The 22,416-nt window shown below is 44.0% G+C and overlaps 3 protein-coding genes across 4 annotated transcripts; all 3 read left to right on the forward strand.

Annotated features, from left to right (window-relative positions):
- Nucleotides 1–63: 63 nt before the first annotated feature.
- Nucleotides 64–3,240, forward strand: pigw (phosphatidylinositol glycan anchor biosynthesis, class W). 2 transcript variants are annotated; one of them, XM_040179773.2, is made up of 2 exons: nt 64–173; nt 1,359–3,240. In XM_040179773.2, exon 2 carries the CDS (start codon nt 1,362–1,364, stop codon nt 2,853–2,855), a length of 1,494 nt encoding a protein of 497 aa, XP_040035707.2. In that variant the 5' UTR covers nt 64–173; nt 1,359–1,361; the 3' UTR covers nt 2,856–3,240. The 2 variants fall into 2 exon arrangements, with proteins under 2 accessions (XP_040035707.2, XP_040035708.2); XM_040179774.2 differs by having other exon boundaries at nt 94–235.
- A 315-nt stretch (nt 3,241–3,555) lies between these two features.
- Nucleotides 3,556–9,135, forward strand: ggnbp2 (gametogenetin binding protein 2). Its single transcript, XM_040182412.2, has 14 exons — nt 3,556–3,696; nt 4,513–4,638; nt 4,918–4,998; nt 5,098–5,351; nt 5,663–5,761; nt 6,105–6,218; nt 6,335–6,544; nt 6,715–6,889; nt 6,993–7,181; nt 7,282–7,417; nt 7,572–7,697; nt 7,789–7,937; nt 8,022–8,234; nt 8,397–9,135. Exons 2-14 carry the CDS (start codon nt 4,534–4,536, stop codon nt 8,598–8,600), a joined length of 2,055 nt encoding a protein of 684 aa, XP_040038346.2. The 5' UTR covers nt 3,556–3,696; nt 4,513–4,533; the 3' UTR covers nt 8,601–9,135.
- A 187-nt stretch (nt 9,136–9,322) lies between these two features.
- On the forward strand, nt 9,323–22,149 carry dhrs11a (dehydrogenase/reductase 11a). The gene is made up of 7 exons (XM_040182417.2): nt 9,323–9,808; nt 19,219–19,428; nt 20,116–20,210; nt 20,572–20,701; nt 20,848–20,940; nt 21,029–21,094; nt 21,198–22,149. The coding sequence occupies exons 1-7, from the start codon at nt 9,677–9,679 to the stop codon at nt 21,237–21,239; spliced, it is 768 nt and encodes a 255-aa protein (XP_040038351.2). The 5' UTR covers nt 9,323–9,676; the 3' UTR covers nt 21,240–22,149.
- Nucleotides 22,150–22,416: the final 267 nt, after the last annotated feature.

The raw sequence follows: 22,416 nt of genomic DNA on the forward strand, positions 1-22,416 counted from the left end.
ATTGTTTTATGCTTTAAACTCAAGTCTAGTCTACGTTGGAAATTTACAGAAACCCGAGGTGCTGTGAATGCCTCATGAGGCGGAATGCGGAAGCGTTTGAGCTGTCAGGCGTACTGTGGGCTGCTCACTGCAGGATAGCATCACGCACGGGGACGTCAAGCAACTCTAAATAGGTATGTTGTGAAACAGGTATCTTGTGAAACTTCATTTACGGCGCCTAGAAGAAACATCCGTAGTAAGTACTATTAACTAGACGCTGAAATACCTTGCTTGCGTATCAAATGCCGCAGAATAGATCAGAAAACTATGACCATGGTTCGTGGTCGATGCTAAAAAACTGACAAAGTGAAACAACATGTTTTACAATGTTATTTTGTAGAAAACACGAACAAAGCTTCAGCTTTTAACTTTCGTTGCTGGCCGACGGTCAGCCGATGAAGAGTTGAGTAACTTAATTGATGGAATTAGGGGATAACTTACTTTTTGTTACCTCTAACTCATAAAGAGAACAAATAACGTCAGAGCTATAACTAAATTCTAGTGCCGAGATCGAAAAGTGGCAGGTGGCAGGTACCTTTTCCAGAAGGACATAACCTGATCTCAAAACGCCATGTAACGACATAGACCCGCCTCCTAATCCATATGTGAATCCCATGTAAATTAGTATCTTTTACGACAATGAGTTTTGCCACTGAAGACTCGAGCCACGTTTTCATGAGATCAAGAGGGAAAGTACACTGCTATCCATCATATTTATGCTGGTGGAAAATGGTGAAGGATCGCATCAGACTGCCATGACGTTCATAAGTGCTACATGCCAATAACTGAGACTGACATGCCACTCTTACGATTGAAACATGTCGATCACTCGGACATGCCATGCCATTCACCTTATTGGAACATGTTGTGATTCAGACAACGCTGCCAACTCTGAACCAATAGAGAGGAATGTGTCGACCGTGCTTTATAAAAAACATTAATCGAGAACCCATTTTCCAGTAACAACCTAATGAAATAAGTCTGAGTACACACACACACGTTGTTCCCATTGATTAGTCGGACTGGTTGCGGTAGGTTATCAAAACATTGGCCAAATGAAGCCTTGCATTAAGCCAAGGAAGAAAGGAAGGAGATCGGTTCATGCCATTTTGAAAGATGTACCTGCCGTTCTGAAATAGGAACCTGCCACCTGCCACTTTTCGATCTCTGCGTCACTCCTGAATTGATTGCGGGTGCTGCAATAGAGTCCCAAATGCTGTTTAACTTCCCAGTGTCTATTGAAAATGTTAATATGTATATTTGCCACTAAATACCGTGATGTTTCTCTCAACTACAATTTTTTTTTTAAATATTCACAGGCCATGTCTCAGAGGGACCTGAAGGAAGCATTCATCAGTAACCTCAATGGGACCACTCTGCAGGAGGTGGGCCTGGGGTCATTTCTCACTCCACTGTGCCTCATCAGCAGAGGACTGATGTTGACCTTGTATCACCAGGCTGGGGGAACTCTTCCGCTGCCACTTCCACTGATTTCTCACCTGCTCCTAGACTTTTGTGTTCTCATCCTTCCCCTTGTCCTGTCATGCACGATCCTGAGTGATGCTCTTCACCAAGTCATCCTGGGCCTGGCTTTTATTTCAGCTTGTGTGTTGTCTTATATCTACCGTACCAACAGTCATTGCTCATCTCGGCCTCCACAAAACACCGTTAGCAACTTCCTCCAGAGTCACGTTCAATTTAACCAGCTTCCCTTTGTCACCATCTTCCGAGTGTTTGTAAATGTGAAAACTGCCATCAGCATTCTTGCCGTGGACTTTAGTATCTTCCCAAGGCGATATGCTAAAACTGAAACCTATGGCACCGGCGTTATGGACTTTGGTGTTGGGGCATATGTCTTTGCAAATGCCCTTGTGTGTCCAGAGGCCCGGGGAAAGAACATATCAGGATCCAAGGTGAATCACATCGTAAAGCAGCTCCTGTCTGTCTGGCCCCTGGTTGTTCTTGGTATGGGAAGGCTAGTGAGCCTAAAAATCTCAGGCTACCACGAGCATGTGACAGAATATGGCATTCACTGGAATTTTTTTTTCACACTAGCCATTGTCAGAGTTGTGGCTTCTGTGCTTTTGGCCGTTCTTCCAGTCAGTCGTGCATGGGTCATTGCCCTTCTGATCAGCGGATTTTATCAGTTGGTTCTGGAGACATCAGGGCTGAAGACCTTCATTATCCACAATAAAGACAGGGAAGTTAGCTTTCTGCACGCTAACAAGGAGGGTGTATTCTCTGCAGCGGGCTATGTAGCCATCTACATTGCAGGAGTGCAGGTTGGACTGTATGTGATACAACCAAGAACCCAAGTTAGACAGTGGCTCAAAGCACTTTTTAACCTCTTTTTGGGAAGTTTTGTGCTGTACACTGCTTTGTTCACATGTCAGACTCTCGTGGAGCCAGTGTCTCGCCGCTTAGCTAATTTACCTTTCTGCCTCTGGAGTGTTGCTCAGTCTCTGTTTTTTATGACCTGTCTTGGTGTTGCTGATATGGTTTTACTGTTTTCCAAAAGAACATCAGGTTGTCACCTTGTACCCTCATCGTGGAATCCGCATAAGAAGCAACCAGACTCAATCTATGACAAAAAGACAAGTGACATAGAAAGACACTGTCTTGTTCAAGCTGTCAGCAGGAATCAGTTGCTATTTTTCCTGCTTGCAAATGTCATGACCGGGTTGACAAACTCAATAGTGGACACACTTAGTTGCAGCAGTTCATTTTCTCTGGTTGTGTTGCTGTCCTACATGTTTGTGAATTGTTCAGTAATAGGTGTGTTACATCATTGTGGAGTTACAGTGAAATTCTGGTAAAATTCCATTCATAAAACTACTAGATTCATTCTGCAATTTTATTTTTGTGAGGCTAGCGGTTACAGACTTTGACATTCTGTAAAGCTGCAGATACTAATGTAAATATTCTTGTAATGCATGTCTTTATACAATGGTGTCTCCAAATAAGTGACAAGTTGGAGTAAAATGAAGTGTTAAGCCTAACACTGACTGTTCTCACAGTGCATTGTTTTCATTTTTAAAGATAAAGAGGTTTTTATTCTCATTATTCAACATTTTGTGTGGTTGCCCTCAACAACTTCAAACAATATACATACAAATACACAGTGGAATACAAAAACATTAAAAGTCTGTGTGTGTGTGTGTGTTCTTTGTGCAATAAAAACATTTTTATGTTGCTGTAAAATAATGCTTTCTGCCTATATGGGCCAGTCCTGCTAAATTGCTATCACATATTCTAGGATTTTAAGACCTAGTCCAGTTAGGATCTGACATTTTTGTAGAAAGAAACTCATTTAAAATGATTCTGATATATACGTAGATGGATCTCAATACCTATATATCTATCTATAGAGATAATCTGTAATAACGCAGAGAAATTGTATGTATATATTTCGACTTCAAAAGCTAACGTTGAAATCTAATATAACGTGTATATATATTTACACATATATATTTATATGTGTGGGAATACATACAGACATGTTGTAATGCGCGTACCCCTTGAAGGCCACGCGCATTACAACATCAGCTGCTACGCTCAGGGGGGCAAAGGTCACATCAGTAATGAAGGTTCTGTCACCGTAGCAGCTTCACTCACTGTCGCACTTGTTTATCTTTTAAGAGGAACTTTTAAAAGCGGGTGAGTAACCACAATGCTTTTGACTTAGGTGCACCTTTACTATGTCAACGCGTTAGATTCTGGTTTATATTTTAAATGTTATTCAGAGAAGCTAATGAAAGTGTCATTTGCTACATAGCTAGTCACCCAGTTCAACTTTATATTAGCCGTATTGGAGCTTGCTAACGTTAGCGGTGTATGACACCGACGCTAACTAGCTAGTAAGTTAGCCAAGTTTGCTGGCATCGACATGGCGTACAAACACTAACGTTATTTCAATACTGCAGTACATATATTATTTGGTAATGTATTGTTGAGCTCAGTATATAGTTAGCACTTGAAAACATTGTGGATATTATACCCTGACCGGCTTCCTCAATGCCTTAGCTAGCAGGCTAACGTTAACGTTAGCTGTTGGTTACTGTTTTTATTGCCCAACATGTAACGTTAACGATATGCGTGTGCCTGATTAATCCTATTTTCATTTATTAAATAGTTTCAACCAAGACAAATACAGAGTTCACAAACCAAAAGGTTATAGACATGTCCTCCCTCTAGCTCATTCGAAAGCTGTCATGCTAACATAAAGCCAGCTAGCTAAATCTTGATCAATAAACCTGTGTGTGTAACGTTACTTTAACAGTGTTAATGACGCTGAATCGGTAAATGTTCTGCATTTTGTACCATGTGCTAATGCATTTTGGTCTATAAAATAGCTTGCCGTGACAAGGCAATGGTGCAGTTACCCCTCAATGACCTGCTATTGATTAGCATTAGCTTGGTGTAACCTGTACTGATGTCAAACGTTATCAGTGGGTTTTTGTGTGTCACCTGCAGGCGAGCTTCACCGCAGCCAAAATGGAAGAGGTCATGGCACGGCTTGTGGGAGTCTGCAGGGAAGGGGAAGAGGACTACCCATTTCTCGCCAGACAGATTCCCCTGTATATAGATGATAGTCTCACGGTCAGTAGGGTTTCCCAAATATTTTACCAGATGGAGAATGGAATGGGCTTACTCATAAACCAATGTTTGCCCTCAACTGGTTCATTGTCCAGAAACAAAGGTGTAGTTATAACCAAGGGAAAAACGGTTATCTTTCATCTATCAGACAGCTGAACAGAGAACGCTTAGAGCTTTGACTATAAGTATGGCTGTGTAGGTATACAAGATGACAGGCTTAAGAGGGTCTCTGAGAATTTCCTTAATGTATATTAATTGTTGTATATCAACTATTGTCGTCAGATGGTGATGGAATTTTCTGACAGTATCATGGATGTTGGCAGCCAGGAAATAAACACTTCTCATTGGAAACAATTTTCTGAGGTTTGTGGTTTTAATTTTCAGGAACTGATTGACGTGTAATTTGTCTTCATATAACTTGTTAAAAAAGTGGTAACAGATGCATGATTCCTTGGCCTTTAGTACCACTCCAAGTTGAAGCGACAGGATTTGAATATTGCCATGATGGTGACATCCAGAGAAGTGTACGGTGCATTATCTCAGCTGGTGCCATGCGTGGGCTGCAGACGAAGTGTGGAGCGCCTCTTCTCGCATTTAGTGGAATCGGGAAACCCAGCCTTGGAGCCCCTTACAGTGAAACCCACGGGCATGCTCTCTGTCACCAGAGACTGTTTAGCAGACGTAAAAAAGCTCTACACCCTCTTCTACGTCCACGGGTAAGATCTTAAAAAGTGTTTTTCATTTTCACTGCCAAATACCATGGGTAATACCAGGTACCATGTATACAAGGAGAACAGTCCAAGCTAACAGTTTTTAATTGCATTTAAGTACGTGCTTTTGGTAAGTAAAAACTGATTTTTAAAAAGTTCCTACCGTGCATTTACAGAGATGTGTCGGACAATGTTCCACTGTTAGATTTTATTCTTATTATTTGTCATACCTAGCAAATGTACAACTTTCTCTGTTTGTAAACTCAATTAATTCTGGTATACTATGAAAACCTTTTTTTAAATTTTTTTTTTAACAGGTCAAAGTTGAACAACATGATCGATGCCATTCCAAAAAGTAAAAAGAACAAACGCTGCCAGTTACACTCCTTAGACACCCACAAACCTAAACCCTTGGGGTGAGTAATATTACCATTTTTATCTGTATCAGCTTTTTCTTCCTCTTCTCTTTCTGTGTGTTGTATTAAAGGCTTTATTTGAGAAGTTTAATTGGAACTCTTCCCTGCGGACAGGGCCAGTGTGTTTCAATCAGTTCTAGCCAACGTAGAGACAGGTGCACAAAGAGAATGACAGGTTAAAAGTATTTCAATAGAAAACAACACGTTTGTGCATCTACAGCCTGCAGAGCATCTCTGTTTTAGGCCAGTCATCACTGTGTACCATCTACACACATTTTGTTTCCTTTGATAGTCATACAAACATTAGTTGCCACAACTATGACCGCTGTATGCTTGCTTACAGAGGAAGCTGGATGGACGTGTGGGAGCTGATGTCTCAGGAGTGCAGGGAAGAGGTGGTCCTCATCGATAGTGCTTGTCTCTTAGAGACACTGGAGACATACTTGCGTAAACACAGGTGAGGTGTGACTATCGTACCTTTCTTTTGGTTTTACTGGAGGTCTTCCTTTCCAAAATGCTCCTTAAGGTATGTAAAGAGCCCCCATTAACTGTGCAGTACTTTCTTGTCTGCAGGTTTTGCTCTGACTGCAAGAATAAAGTCCTGAGGGCCTACAACATCCTTGTTGGGGAGTTGGACTGCAGTAAAGAAAAGGGGTATTGCGCTGCCCTGTATGAGGGATTATGCTGTTGCCCCCATGAACGCCACATCCATGTGTGCTGTGAGACAGACTTCATCGCTCACCTCCTGGGCCGGGCAGAGCCCGAGTTTGCTGGAGGCTATGAGTAAGTGGAGGTCAATGCAGTGAAAACTACAACGCTCTCTTTTACCATTAAGCAAGTCAGTTTTATTTGAGGCATTTTCTGTCATGCCAGGTTATATTACTTCCCGTCAATGTTCTTATGCATTCGGTTGATGTGTACTTTTATACTTTTTTTAAATTTTTTTTTAAAAGACGCAGGGAGCGGCATGCCAAGACCATTGACATTGCACAAGAAGAAGTCCTGACCTGTCTCGGTATTCATCTGTATGAGCGACTGCACAGGATCTGGCAGAAGCTGCGAGCAGAGGAGCAAACGTGGCAGATATTGTTTCACTTGGGAATTGATGCACTACGCAAGAGTTTTGAGGTACTTCTAAGCCTCTGTTTTGTATGGTTTGTATTCTTGACCGATTCATCAGCCGATAAACGTATCATGGCTGCGTCATAATGTACTTATAACCTGCCTCTAGATGGCTGTGGAGAAGATGCAGGGATTTAGTCGGCTGGAGCAGTTTGTTGAGGAGCTGTCTGAGGAGGAGAGGGTCAAAGAGCTGAAGCAGGAGAAAAAGAGGCAAAAGCGAAAGAATCGTCGCAAAAACAAGTGCGGCTTTGACAGCTCTGAACTGCAGGGAGATGACAAGGAGAATATTCTGGCGGAGGTACTTGTGCGAGACAACGCTCTCTTCGCAAATGACTGTTTTCATCTGCACATTTGATTGCCTGTATTTATTAAAGTCCATCCCATTTGGTTTGTTAAAGGTTTCTCTTGAGTCTATCAAAGCAACTTGCCAAGTGTGTGGCAGCCCTGATGAGGAGAAGGAGGAGGCCAGATGTGATCAGACCACTGCCGCCAATGGAAGCACTCCCTGTAGCTGCCCAGACAACATCAAACGGGGTAGAAATGCACACCGGCATCTTGACTTTGTGGTGCAGCTTGGAATCGTATCATCCTGTTTTTTGTTTTTTTTAATATTCAGTTCTGTCTTTACTAAAACAACAAACTTTTCATTAGATTCTTCTAAGATTTCTTTGTCCATGTATATCTACAGATTTGCCTGCCCACAGCAATGGTAGCGACTGCGGATACTCCTCAAGTATGGAGGGCAGTGAGACAGGCTCCGGAGAAGGTTCTTGTATTGCCTGCTCTGAGGGAATGTGCAACCATAACGATGCAGGTCTAAGCTGCTTTCAGATACCGAGAAATTTCATGGTCTTTTTAAAGACAACTTGCTTTACTTAAATCCTGTCTTCGTCTACCTTCTGCAGAAGAGGACTCACATGTTCATCACTGTGCTGAAGACAAGGAGGAGGATGGGATAGGCAGTTGTGTGGACTGCTGGCCAAACTCTGTGGAGAACCCTCAATGCAAGAGTAAAAAGAAGAAACGGAAGGGCAAGGGTTTATGCAACAATCAGGTGAGATAACTAATTCCACAATTTAAATCCTCTAAGCAGAATATTTAACAATTTCTATCAACAAAACCATGCATTCCTCCGCAGGGACAAACATGTGATGGTTGTATGTCTGACGGGAACACGACGCGCCCAGGTCCTTCATCATCGCACACTTGCCGAACAAAAGCAATCCTTTCCTCCTTATGTGGGAATACATTTGCCAGCATTGCACTGCAATTACCTTGGACAGCGACTCAAACCAACCTGAGCCTTGATGCGAGGCCTCCAGAGGGCAACGCGAGTCTCTTGGAACTTCTGGTCAGTGAGAAATGTAGATTAAATGACAGTATGGAGGGTCTATGTTCTTGTATTCTTTATATCTAACTAGATTTAGCTTTTTCTTCTTGAGAATAAATGAATGAAGTGGTTGGATTCTGGCTTTATGTAACCTCCTGCACTCTGACTGCTTTGCTAATACAGGAAGATTCAGAAGGGCGCTCAGATGAAGGGAACTGTCTGACACAGGATGAAATCAGGGCCTTTCTGGAAAGAAACCGGTCTTTCTATAACAACCGCCACCAGTACAGACAACTCCTGAAAGAGAAGTTCACCAACTACTGCCGTGCCACTGAGCGGAGTAGGCCAGAGTGTGGGAGGTGCTGTACCACCACCCGTGTTAAATAACTGGGGGGGGGGGGGAAAACATCCATGACCACTGCTGCAACGTCTATAGAAAACAAATGATTACAAAATACATTGGATGTTTATATTCCGAAATTTCTCCCTTAAAGATAATGTGATTTTTACTTTCTCTTGATCATCACTGTCTCTCTCTCTCTTCTTCACCTTTGCACCAAGACCCTTTGCACCAAGATCTCATTTCTGGGCTACTTTCTCACATATATTTGTTCTCTTTGACCAGGCCGAGCTATTTGTTGTTGGTCTTCTGTAGGATAACGGGTTGTTCGGTAATAGCACGGCGGAATTCATAATTGATAAAGCTTTGCAAGCTAGCACATTAGGGATACATTTTAGGAGTCTTATTTTGTTTTTCTCTTTGGTGACACTTGGTGGTAATGGTTGTACCATGAAATGTGTACAGACATTCTAAATGTAAAAGATTTTACAGAGAATAAACATCCATTTGTAATAAGCATTTGGGTGTGAAAAGAGCGCAATGTGCGAAATTTACTAAATAAATATTTATTAATATGCATTATCATTGTCTCATTGCGTTTTTATTGACCTCACGTGCTCATTTAGACATTTTTATTCAATTGTGTAAATGTCACTGGTATGTTGTTTCGGTTTAAGCCACAGTTATTATTTCATCTTAGAAGACATTTCTTAAAGTATATTCCCAGCAACACCTTTGTGATTACTGTTATCGTGCAAAACACCAGTGTTGTAGCTTTTTCTCCCCAATAGGCGGCGGGAGATGACAACACGGGGCGAGCTCTCAATGCAGCTCGGCCACTAGGACTCAAAAAGGAAAAAAAAGCAAGTGGGAGGTGGCACGAACCAAACATTTACTCACGCCAGGGGCTTCCAGAGGAGCGCTGCATGGATCCGGGCTCAAGGCACACTTTCCGCCGCTTGCCCTGGATGCTGTGCACACTGCGACGGGAGGCTGTAGCTGCTGCATCCCTCAAACCCCAACGCGTCTGACCCGCACTGCCGACAGCTAAAAGCGGACGGAGGAGCAGCGGCGCAGCCGAGGCTCCGTGTACGGGTGGACAGAGAGCGAGCGCGCGGTGGAGATGGAGCGGTGGAAGGGCAGAGTGGCCCTGGTGACCGGAGCCTCGGTGGGCATCGGAGCGGCCGTAGCCCGGGCACTGGTCCAGCAAGGCATGCGGGTGGTCGGCTGTGCCAGGAATGTCGACAAAATAGAGGTGGGCGTTTGATTTCATGTCATTTAACACCTCCCGCGAAATAGTCGCTCCGACCTCAAAAAGATAAGCTAGCTCTGTTGGAGCAATGACAAACTGACGTTAGCTCACTGACGCCCACCGTTAGCAAACGTTAGCTTTACAACTTCAGCCGTCTCTTTTGTCAACGTGACGTTAGGTAACCTTAAGTCGATGTGTAACGTTACGGAACGAAAAGCACCGCACTAATCCTAATAGTTTGACTGTAACGTGGATATTGTATTTTACCGTTATTGAATCCAGAATATTAGTAACGTATAGTTTTTTTTCCGTAGCAACCGGCATCATAAGAGCTATAAACAGTGACGTCACCTAAATGCCGACTATCCCTTCAGATTTCCCATGCGAGTTTCAGGGGTTTGATTGTACCCCGGATTGGCAAACGGCATCACCCACCGAATAAAGGCAAATGCGATTCTCCCGCCCCAGCATCAACTCTGCATCTCCCACAAACCCATAATCTTTTTTTAATCTCTATTATTAATCCTTCCTTGGAAAAATCACTCTTTTGATTGACCTTCTCCGGTGAGGTTAGAGGTCACAGTCAGCAGCAGACCAGCATTTATCGGCTGGTAGGGATGCAAGTCGGTCTTTTCCAAATGACAGTTCAGGGAGGGAGATTCCTCAACTGACCAAGGAACTAGTGGGTCGCCCTCCCATCCCTCCCTCCGGTTCGGCTAGAGTCAAATGACCTCCTTATGGTTTCCAAAGAGCGATCAGTTGGTGCCCATGGGTCTTTGGCAAATGTTAGGACGTCTCCTGTCTTCTTTTATTTCATGTCTCCGAACTCAACTTTCTCTGGGTATTTTCATTTCTGAGCAGGGTTTGGAGCAAACATTAACCATCACATCACATTTGGATATGTTTGAAGTCAATGCTGTATAACAATAGAGCTTAATTTATAACCAATTTTGTAATTAAAGATAAATATGAGTGACAGGGGTGATTATGTTTGAGCCGCATATGAAACCAGTGAATTTATGGCTGTAATTTAGAAAATTATATATTCAAAGAGGGGGGGGACTAACAGGCAGAATCCAGGTATATTGTAGTCAGTGGCCTCACCCAACTAAACCTTGCCTAACCTAAAGCCACACGGCTGTACACCTTGCTGATCTTGTCAGCCAATAATTAAGCCTCCACTTGTCCCAGTTTTCAGCAATGGTCTAAATTCAGTCCGGTCTAAATTCTGACACCTTATAGGCAGCGAACGTGTTTTTCTTCAATGCAGAGCACTGTCGCGTAGCAGGCCTTGTTAACAAAACTGTCATATTTGAATGTTTAGGCGTTCTGTGCCGTAGCATGTGACCTAAGTACATCCACTTGTGTGAATAATGCTGAATAATGAACTTAAATTTGATGGTAGTTGTCGTATACATTTTTTCTTACATCAAGCTTCATGTAATAGCAGTACTTTGGCGATTATACCCGTTTACTACGCTGTTTAGTGTTTACAACAACATCATTTGGCATGAGCTGAGAATTAGAGCGACAGATTCAGGAACTTTTTTTTTGTGAAAGCAAGATAAGAGGTGACTAAACCATTTCAAAGTTGTAGTTGTTTTTATTCTTCCAAGCATATTTCAGTTAGCTCTTGTTTTTATTAAATTCAAGATGTTTTCCACATTAACCCCACACACACATCCATATAGTGAGTGGGAATTGTAAAAATAAATAAATAGCTTTCCTCCATTTATAATCTGGTCACATGGTCCCTGCTGTCAATAGTTAACTGCAGCATCTTGTTTCAGTTGTCTGTGACAAAACATGGTCGCAACATTTTAAACCTTTTTATTATTTTACTGCTATATTTTACTGAGAATAAACATCCATTTGGGTGTGATAAGAGCGCAATGTGCAAAATCAATTGACATTAAAGAGATGGTCCCGGCACAGCAACAATCTTGAGAGGCGAAATAAACCGTTATAGTACCGAAATATTTAGCCAAACTTTTGATATCAAGTTGTGTTGAGTGACATGTTTCCATTCCTCCATTTGGGAGACCAATTGCCTCACTTGTACAAGACCTTGGGGAGTAGTCTGTGTGAGCTGAGGGACCAAGCCAATACGTACTCTTTGCAGTGTAAACTGAGTTCTCGCTGTAGTTGTGCCAAACTTGGCATGCTGCTAGTGGAGAGTGCGAGTGTCCATCACTAAGTCTTAGTCTGTATCTTCCCTTTTAAGTGTTCAATTCTTTACTTTTGCTTTTGATGTCATTATTGTCCAACACCGCCATTCCCACTCGTAACAGCAGACCAGATAAAACGGCACACGGCTCGATATATATTCAAATGTCGTAGATTTTGGTGTAGATAAAAAGCGGACAAAGTGGAGCTGAGGGTCCCGGCTGCTCCATTGTTCGGCTGTCCGTGGGACCGTAGCGTTGGCAGCAAGGGAGCAACGAGCAGAAGGGAGACGTGTGGTCACCATGGGCTCGGGGATGGAATGGGGACGGGGACGCCCCCAAGTAGCAACAACCCGGTTTCTCATTAACTCTCAATGCCTAGCGGAAGGCGCAATGGTTTAGCTGGAGGTGCGTTCTCTCGTCACAGCGCACACAATGTATTGTTTGGGGGTGTAGAAGATTTACAAGTCGCCTCCGGGCATAGGACCGCGCAGTACTAAAGTGGGCCTTCGTGAGCCGTACGTACGCACGGCAGATTTATGTTTTAGACATTAAAGTCCTCTCTGGACTTAGTATAACGTTATGCATCTTTTTTTTCTTTTGCAAATCTGATCCAGAAGGAGAGGACATCCACTGAAGCTACTGGTTTATTGGGATTGGGCCCACATAGCCCATATGTGGGGTTTGATATATCGTGCAACTCTGCATAAAGCAGTAGCCTTTTGTCACTAGCCAAAGCAACTTTTATGCGAGTGAGAAAATCTGAATATAAATGCGAAACCATTGGGAAATGTGAGCCAGAAGGTTAATTTAAGACCTTGGCTCACCAGCTTGAATTTGGTGCCCATTCTGCGGGCGCTAAAAGGAGCTCAGTCATGCTTAGAAAGCTGAGGTGACACAATTAAAGACGACCAGTAGGTGCAGAATACGTACACCACAGAAAAGATTTCAAGTGGGTCAATCAAACAGATTTACTCCCTAACTCACTTTTATGTTTCAACCTCTATTTTAGTCCGTGCGTGTGCTTCTTTATATAGTTTTCTATTGTATTATTTGGATGTGCAAAATATAGAGTGGGCTAGTTGATGAAACATTGTTCTTTAACCGTAAAACCCCATTTAACCTTTGTACATACATGAATAATTGTTCAGTCATTGGGCCTTTTTTAGAATTCCCTGCATTGCTTGTCACTCGGTGGTGAGAGAAACCCCAGCACCGCTACCTTCACTGCACAGGAGCTGTTTGGTTTTCAACCCGAGCTCATCGAGTTGCGTGGCGGCTTCTCCTTCATGCTCCTAGGCTTTTGTCTTATCCAAGCAGAAAGCTTTTCCACTGACGGCTGGGTTTTTTTTTTCCCCCTCCAGCTGACAAAGACTTATTCCTCACAAATAATCCTTAACGTTTCCCTGGATTCTGCCCCCAAGTGAGAGGCGACTCTACCGCCAGCACAACAAATAACAGCGTCTCCTCACATATAAATCCCCCGTTCGCTGCAGGTCAGAGGACATCGGCCGGTATCTACACACAGATTTATGATACCAGGGGAAGAAATTGCAGATAAGAAATTGCTCTCGTTCCTCTCCGATGTGCAAACACCGCTGACCTCGTCACATTCTCACCTTGACATTAGTTTCAAGCTCTCCTTCACCTTTTCTGGGGTTGACATGCTGTGTAAGGAACTTTGATTTGTACACTCTGGTGTTGAAATACCTGCGATTTTGGTCCGTAACTCAGCCTGCAAAGATGTTTCCTCAGACCTGCATTAATGGCCCGCTATAAAAACCCACCAGTTCAGTTGCTTCTCACTGCTCATGTGTCGAGTGTTTTTTAACTACTGCTTTTTAAATTGAAGAGTCAGAGTCTCATTTAATTTTCAGTGTGATCGGTCTCGGCAGCTCAGTGCCACTTTGCGCCCCCCCCCCCCACCACCACATCTCATCACCTGTCAGGTTTATTGGCGCTGACATTCCAACACCGCCCCCCTCCCGTTATGATAGGTGGGGCGTTTCCTGTCCGGTCCTGTTGAAGACTTTCTGGAAGGCTCGTCTCTGTGTGTCTGTGTGCGGGGGGCTCGGGGGAGGCCTCTGATGTTGCCGCGGGAGCAGGAAGGCGTCACCACCACCACGCTAAGTGCAACAGCAGGAGCAGGCCGACGCTTGTTAGCGAATGCTTATTTGTAGCAACGACGGAGCAGAGTGCTAAGGAAGGCTTTCTACCGCGGGGGGGTTGGCGGTAAAGAATTCCACGTTGGTGCGTGTTTGTCTGATTTTGGCAAAACATTTTGTGTTTATTCTTAACTCAAAAGCGGAAAGGCCTCGGGCCGGCGCCCTCTGAGAAGGCTTTTTGGACGCGCCCGATCGACACCGTCCCTATGGGCCTGTCCTTGGTAGCCAAAGCTTTGCCTGCATGATGGTGTGGCTCGCAGCTCCATCCAGCTGCGGTGCACGGATCACTCCTCACACACGTGATGGGTGCTGGTGGAACAGGAGGAAGCTTCACTCGGCATGTTTCGACTACAAACAAGAGCGTGTGAATATGTGACCAAAGGCCACTCTCTTTCTGCAAGTCATCTAGTTTTGCAGTATGGCTGACAAATGTCAGACTTGCACTTTGTTGTGTGTGTTATGTTGAATTGACAATGAGAAATAATGTGTCAGAACACACAACAATACCTGGCTGCCTGCTCATTGTTTAGTCTGGACTCTTAAGGTTACGAAAGCCTTTCTCTTTGCGCCTGACACTCGGTTGCCATGTAGTTACCATGTTTAAGGTTCAAAGGTCATTAAGGTTCAGGGTTAAAACGTATTCCTTGGTTGGAACTCCCCAAAAGTCTGTCAATGAATATAGTTCCCAACAAAGGGTGTAATTATTTTTCTTATCTCTTTGTCTTGATGAGACCGTCCTGAAGAAGTGCTATAAAACCGCCCTTTCAGACCTTTGTACTGTTTGGTGGCAGAAGAGATAATCACACTACGAACTTTCCTTTCCGCTGCAATCCTTTTCTAAAGCTTAATTGGGACACTCTAATTTAGCCCTTTTGTTCAAAACAGACTAAGATGTTTTTGTTCAATTAGTTCTTTTTTCATGCTATTTATTTATGATTAAAGACTTGTTTTCAATAAAACGTATTTGCACATCTTAAGTAAATTAAGATTTGAAATAGTGCTTTTGTGTGTGATCCTTTGTGGAGTAACTCAGTTTTATCTGTTTATTTAAACCCCCTGACCCACTATGTCCTCTGACCCCCACACAGTATGATTATGCTCAGGCTGAACTTAAAAGAGTCTGTTTTGAAGTCACACAGTAGTAGTTCAGCTGGATAGGGAGCGATGGACAGGGCTAGAGTAAAGAATAAAGTGTCTTAACTGGTCTCGGAGACTGTTTTGTTTTGTTTTTTCATTAACAAAGATAAATCTCTTTCACTAATTACTTTTTATTCATAGTAAAAACGTCTCGGTATCTCTAAAACCAGTTTTACGAAGATATTTGCTCTAAATTAGTCGCGATGCGACTGCTGGGTTTCCTCTCCTGTGCTGCTGTTCCCCTCCTGCTCTCCGAGTAACACACGGGGAAATCTGAATGTGTTTTGATCAGCTTCAACGCAGCGGGCCGCAGCTTTTTGTTTTCTCACTCTCCTCCTGTTTCCCTTTCTGGCTGCCAACCCGCCCTCTGCTCCTCCCTCCGTCTGCACACTTTTTGTGATCACTGGTCTCGGTAATGAGGATGAGAATGCATTTTGACAGGAAAAATAGCTCTGTGTGTCACAGGTATTTAATAGTTGAGACAGGACGGATTAAGAGGGGAGGGGAGCTGCATTGCACGTTTTTGATTTTTTGGTAACAACCTTCCAGTCTTTTACCACATATATGAGGGGACACAGTGGCCCACAGCAACATCATCCATCTCTCGTCAGCAAAACCTCCTAAGTCATGAGACAAATGTAATCTGTCTCGGCGCTGCCGCCTCCTGCCATTGATCTGGCTCACCACTTTACATCGCGGCTGCCTGTAGTGTTTGGGCAGCTTTATTTCTTATCCCTTCCCTCTGACCCAGTACGTTTTTTTTATTTAAATTTTTTTGCCGCTCCATTTCCATCAGTTCCACCGTGTGAGCGGGTGAGTGATTGCCAAACATGTGGCGGGACATTGATGTCCCATGCATTGTAGATCTTATATAAGCCCCGCACCCCCTGCAGGGCTGTGAGTGTGGGCTAGTTGGCATGTTAACCATGTGTCAGAGGGGCCTGCGATGAATGTATGTACACCCGTCACTGCGTTATGTAAAGGCTTTATGACCTGTTGGAACGTTGTTAGTCTTTTTTGAATTGTGAGAATTGTTATCTCTGTCGGCCCTATCAAGACTGCGTGGGTAAGAGCAAACTGCCCACGCGCAAACCCATGTGAGAGTAACTGATAATGCAGGTGGTAAATAGGCGTGTATGTAATAGTTTTACATTCAGTAAATACAGTCAAGAGAGGTACAAGATTAGTACGCAGAACGTGAAGGATGCCTTCACACAAAAATGTTTGATTAAATGTTGTACCTCATCAAGATACGCTCACTTGTTGTTGTTTTTCTTCCTCCTCCCTGTCTTTTAAAATGCGTGCTTTTTAAAGTGAATCATGCGCAGGGTACATTTGCCAACAGAGTGGCTGTTGCTTCTCGGTAGAACAGGGTTCTGTTGTGCCATTGCTGGAGGCGTGGCCAGTGCCGGCCCTCGTGCTGGCCATGGTGGTGGAGCTGGTGCCAGAACACACACACACACACACACACACACACACACACACAGATTCACAGCCTGAGACTTCCTGTTGTTGGACCAAGACCACAGCCTGTTTGCTCTGCTGCTGCCACTTAAAGCCCAGCCACTACCCCCTCCCCTCAACCTTAACCTCCTTTCTGAGTAAAGAAGAGGCACCAGTCCGTTTAATGTCTGAACAGAGCAGCGATCGCAGCCTCACCTGTGAGGTGACGGGCAGAAGGGAATGGTTGGCCTACACGTGCAGAGGGGGCTCGTTTTAAGTCTTTACAGATGAGACAAGTGTTTTCAGTATTTTGGCATTTTGACAGCTTTATTCAGGTAATGCCTTCGCTTTGGATAATCCCAGTTAAACAGCTTAGGGGATGAGCAAGGGAAATCTGCAGGCTCCAAGTGTGAGATAGGATGCGTTTGTTGGGAACGGCAGGGGGTCGTATTTGGTTGTTGGCAAGTGTGGAACTAAATTATTGAGAGCAATAGAATTTCTTTAATAATCACTAAGATAATTCACAAAATAAATAAATAACAGGGCACCACCCTGAGCTTACAGGGACTAATAACCAATACTATAATTAGTCTCAAATGATATTCACCTCTTAAGAGTAAAGAATTTGGAAGGTTTTAATCTCGAGCACTGGCTATAAATCCAGATTGCTACATCATACAACGCACGCACAACATCAGAATAATGTGATTGATCAGAGGAGGGGAAAAGGAGGGAGGATGCAAGGAAACTAAGGAGAAATACTAAGGCGGGGCAACAGTGGGGGGGACAAGCGTGACAATGAGTCTAGTACTGACCATCACATTAGGGGCGAGCGAGAGCAAGGACGGCGGTAGTACGACTTAATTCAACCATGGAGGGAGAAAAAGTTGGAGTCACTATGGCAACGCTTACAGTTGCTGCACTCTGGAAGGAAGTATGTAACAAAACAAAATCTCGCGGCGCATTACCAGAGTAAATTATCTAAAATCATCAATTATTCTGCCCTTGAACAACACAAATCAAACATGCGCAACGACCCGCTGATTTAGGGCTTTGCAGTTCCAAGTTATGACTTTAAAGTAAACATTAGAGTTTATATAAATACACTACTGCCCAGGAAACCAGCCTCTTGCTGTTCAGTGGGTCAGTGTTCTGAACGTATCTTCTTGCCGTTGAGTCTGCGATTTTAAGGATCGGCTTGAATCGGTGAAGATTCAAGGTCCTTAGTTGTCCTCAGCAGACAAAGGTGATTCGGTTCTGTGTCCAATGGTATCGGTCCAGAAGCAATCTTCTCCCGGATCCAAAGAAAAATGGACAAAATACAGTAAGAGTGTTTGTTCGTCCAGCGAAGTTAAGACCAAACTTGTACGTTTGTAAGTTCCTAACCTGTAACATGTATTGTCCTTCCTTATGTCTCCTGGAAAGCATGTTCAAGGGCCTAAGCAACGCATAGATGAGGGCCCAACACATTCCCTCTATTGTATGTTTTGTTAAAGAAGAAAAGCCCCAATGATCCAATCCAATTTCATCCTAAATACACAAAGCAGGCTTCACACAAGTTCACTTCTTTTGGGATTGGCTGCAGTACTCGTGTCCAGATGTCAGACATTCAACAGAAAATTCAGTCACGTTGATCCACACTACTCCACGTGAGGAGTGATTGCCTTTCTCTTGCTCTTTCTTCACTTATATTCTGACTATGCTGTTCTCATATTTTGGGTGCTTAGGAAAACTCAGATCACGCTGCCTCTTTTCCCGAAATAGTTGCACCACACAAAATAGGGCTCAGCATTGTGAGCTATGATTGTGTACCTGCGTTACGATGTGCTTCGCTCTGCGCGTAGAATTTAGATTTAGTTCTCACCGTCAATGCAAGTACGAATGTTGAAAGGGATCTTAAAGAAACATCAAAACAAACATGTGGAGGGCCCACATTGCTGACATGGCATTGTGGGGATAGGCATCAGTACAAAAATCCTGCCCCTTTTTGTATTGAGTATTTGGACTTGTGTATATACATAAGCATAGTCACAGTCACACTCTCAATATGTGACATGGCTGCTCTGAATCTCTTCTCTGGTTGGAGGGGACCCTGCAGCAGGCTCAGCCCAGCTGTGACCCAAAGGAAGAGGCCATCTGTGCAAACGCTCACTCTTCTTGTCCAGGGTCCAGATTTAGATTTTACTCAATGAAGTTTTAATCAATGCGCACCTTGTTATCAGGTGAAAGAAGAAGACTTTTTCAGAGGCGCTATCAGGGACCTTTTGCCCTCAACTGTGGTTGATTTTACGGCTGCACGCGCTCACTGTCTCCCCCCCTGTCTGAGCGGGTAGAGTGTTTATCAGTCTTAATTACCCTGCTGAGGGTTGATCATTTCCAGCCCTTGCTTAATAGTGTATCCGTCCCGATTACCTATTCACGGCAACTCGTAGTGCCCACATTTTTGTCTTTATTATCCTCCTGAAAATTCTTTGTTGAGCCGGGTTTGATTTTTGCTTTTCAGAAGCTCTCAGCGGAATGTCAGAGTGCAGGCTACAGCGGCACACTGATTCCTTACAAGTGTGACCTGTCCAACGAGGAGGAGATCCTGTCCATGTTTTCAGCGATCAAGACACTGCACAAGGGCGTGGACGTGTGCATCAACAACGCCGGATTGGCCCACAATGAGCCCTTGCTCAGTGGAAAAACAGAGGGTTGGAGGAACATGATCGACGTGGGTGGATCACCACAGACACACAAATAGAACATATCATAATGTAGATGCAACCAAAACAGTCCTTGTTTTTATTCAGTGTAGGGTTGTTTAGAATTATCGTCTTCCGTGTATGTTGCACTGGTTTTTATTGGTGCACTCGCACAGATTCCCTCCTCTCACAGAGGCTGCTCCATTGGCTTTGAGGAGATGCACAGCAGAGGCCCACTAATGAAAGCCAGCACTATTTATCTTGTTTAAACCTTACATTGTGATTCATAGAGCTCTTGACTACTGAAGACCCCCCCGCTCCAAAGTCCCTTCCTCCCAGGTCCTGCATTCATAACGCTCGTCCATCTGTTGTCATGGCAGCCCACATGAATGTGTACAGCAGTGTATTTTTAGCCTGTGTTTAATCTCCACGCTGACCTTGTTTGGTCACTTCCCCCTATCTTGCCACCACGTTGGCTTTAACATGCCATCTACCAATGACATCACGGGAGCCGCTTAGAGGCCACAAGCTGGACAGGAACAGCAGGATCAGCTGGTGACCTTGTGAACATCAGTCAGCTGATACACTTTCATCAAGTGCTATTGCTAAATATTGCTAAAATCACATTGCACTTTGATATCAACTTGAGGTTAGTGCGCCTAGAGATTGATAGAAAAGCAAGACAAGACAGTTTGTGTCTTCGCTTCACCCTGCAGGTGAATGTCCTAGCCTTGTCTATCTGCACCCGAGAGGCGTACAAATCGATGAAGGAGAGGAATGTGGACGACGGCCACATCATCAATATTAACAGGTAAGCTATACCCTTTGAACCCAAGAATAAATGTATGGATTGATCTATAAATAGCTCCGCAAGTTTTCTTGAGGTGGTTTAAATCCAGCAGGCATTAAGTAAAGCCCATTGTGAGCCTGCACATGTAGCAATGCGAAGGTAATATAATCCTGTCTCTGAACTTAATGGATCTATTAATTGATTTAACTATATTTTTGGGATAACTGCCCTGGGCCTCTAAAGCCCAATAAAGACGATGCATGTGATATTCAACCCGTACACAAGTACATGAGACTTGTGAGAAATCTTGCTCTAGAATTACACAAGTAGTTCTAATGTTGTTACCGGCTCATGCATCTCTCTCCCCTTCCACCTCTTACAGTATGGGTGGGCACCGAGTGGTCCCGAGTGCCGATGAGCATTTCTACTGTGCCACTAAATATGCGGTGACTGCGTTGACTGAGGGGATACGGCAGGAGCTCCGTGAAGCAAACACCCACATTAGAGCCACAGTAAGTGTCGGTTTCATTAGAGTTTATTGCTTTGACCTGTGCTGTGGCTCGCATATTGGATCACACGATCAACTCCACACTAGGTCCTTGAGCACTCCCAAGCGGTCCGTGCGTACGTTTTTCTGATGCGTTTGCCTTTCCTGCAGTGTATATCTCCTGGAATAGTTGAGACCGAGTTCGCTTTCCGGCACCACAACAGTGATCCAGAGAAGGCAGCTGCAGTGTATGAGAGTATGAAAGTAAGAGCACATGTTTTGACTGATTTCACATAGTGAAAATACCAGCAGATTGTTGCACCGATAATACCTGCTTTTCTCCACTTCTCAGTGTTTGAAAGCCGAAGACATAGCCAGCGCTGTCACATTTGTCCTCAGTGCCCCTGCTCACGTCCAGGTATCTCGCTCTGTGTCTTTCTCTCTCACTTTTTCACCGTCAAAGGGATCCGCGTTGTGTGGCGACTGGTTTTTGTATCGATCTCTTTCATTTGTGTCACCAGATTGGAGATGTGCAGATGAGGCCAGTAGAGCAGGTCTCATAGCAGTCGAACAGGAAGCTGTGGGAGGAGCAGACCAGACGGCAGCCATGGTGACTCCATAGCGACCTCTGCTGGGCGAGGATGGGGGTGGGTGATCGTGGGGGGGTGGAGGGTTTTTAAAACAAATCAACTACAGCTGTGTTGGATCTGCAGGGACGTGGTCAGAGAGGGCTTGAGCCTTGAAGAGGCTGTGGCGAGGAAATGAAGGGCATGGACTTAACCACTGCGAATAATACTACTGAATGCGGCGAGCCGGTATTTGTGAATTGTTGAGCACAGGCCCTGAACTGAGCTGACTGCAACCGGCGGCAGGAACCAATAACAGGAGAGAGTTGCTGCCGTGCTGCGTGGTCATCCGCACGACCATCACCTCGGAGGGAAGAGTATGCCATCGATTGCACATGCTTGTCTGTTTTTGTAGGTCACATGGCATATCCTTTTGAAATTAAATGGAGAGAGTAATTGCTGTTTATAAGAATTACTTTCTTTCTAGTTTAAACTCTTTTTTTTATAAATGTTTTAACTTTTGATCATAAATAGAAGTGGTCCCATAGACACTAACCGTAGACACTACTATGTCTTACCTACTGTAACAAGCATGAGTCATGCTGCCACCTTTACTCACCGTGTGTTTTCACAAACGCATTCAGTCACTCCTCGGCTTTCAAACACGCATAAGGAGGATAAGCACAGGTGGCATTGTCTGTTCAGCACGTCTGTTCCTGCTATCCACCTCTTGCCCGTGTAATTTCACTTGTTCTGCACTTTGGATTCATTTGTGAGGAATTAGAAGGAAACAATAACAACTTATTTAGGGGAAACTAACTCCGTGTACATGTATACCTTTTTAGAAATGTGCACTTTACAGTGGACATGTCTCCTTAAATGAATAAATAAAAACAATTGCCCGGAAGTGAGTTATGGTCTGTGCTATTTTTACTGGTAACTTCAAAGGACACCTGTCATCGTGGAGGCCACAAGCTGTGGACTTTGCCATGCCTTTTATAACACATGACGCAGCATTGCTTGACCTGTGTACTCCTTCATTAACCACAGACGGATGTCATTCGTCAGCCAAAATGGATTGGTCCACAGTGGTTCATGTTCGTAACAGAAGTGGTGGCATTGCTTCGTCATTTTATTGACTAAAATGTGTACTACATCCACGCACAGTACCTGA

The sequence above is a fragment of the Gasterosteus aculeatus genome, chromosome 7 (assembly GCF_964276395.1).
Source record: "Gasterosteus aculeatus chromosome 7, fGasAcu3.hap1.1, whole genome shotgun sequence".
Lineage (NCBI taxonomy): Eukaryota > Metazoa > Chordata > Actinopteri > Perciformes > Gasterosteidae > Gasterosteus > Gasterosteus aculeatus.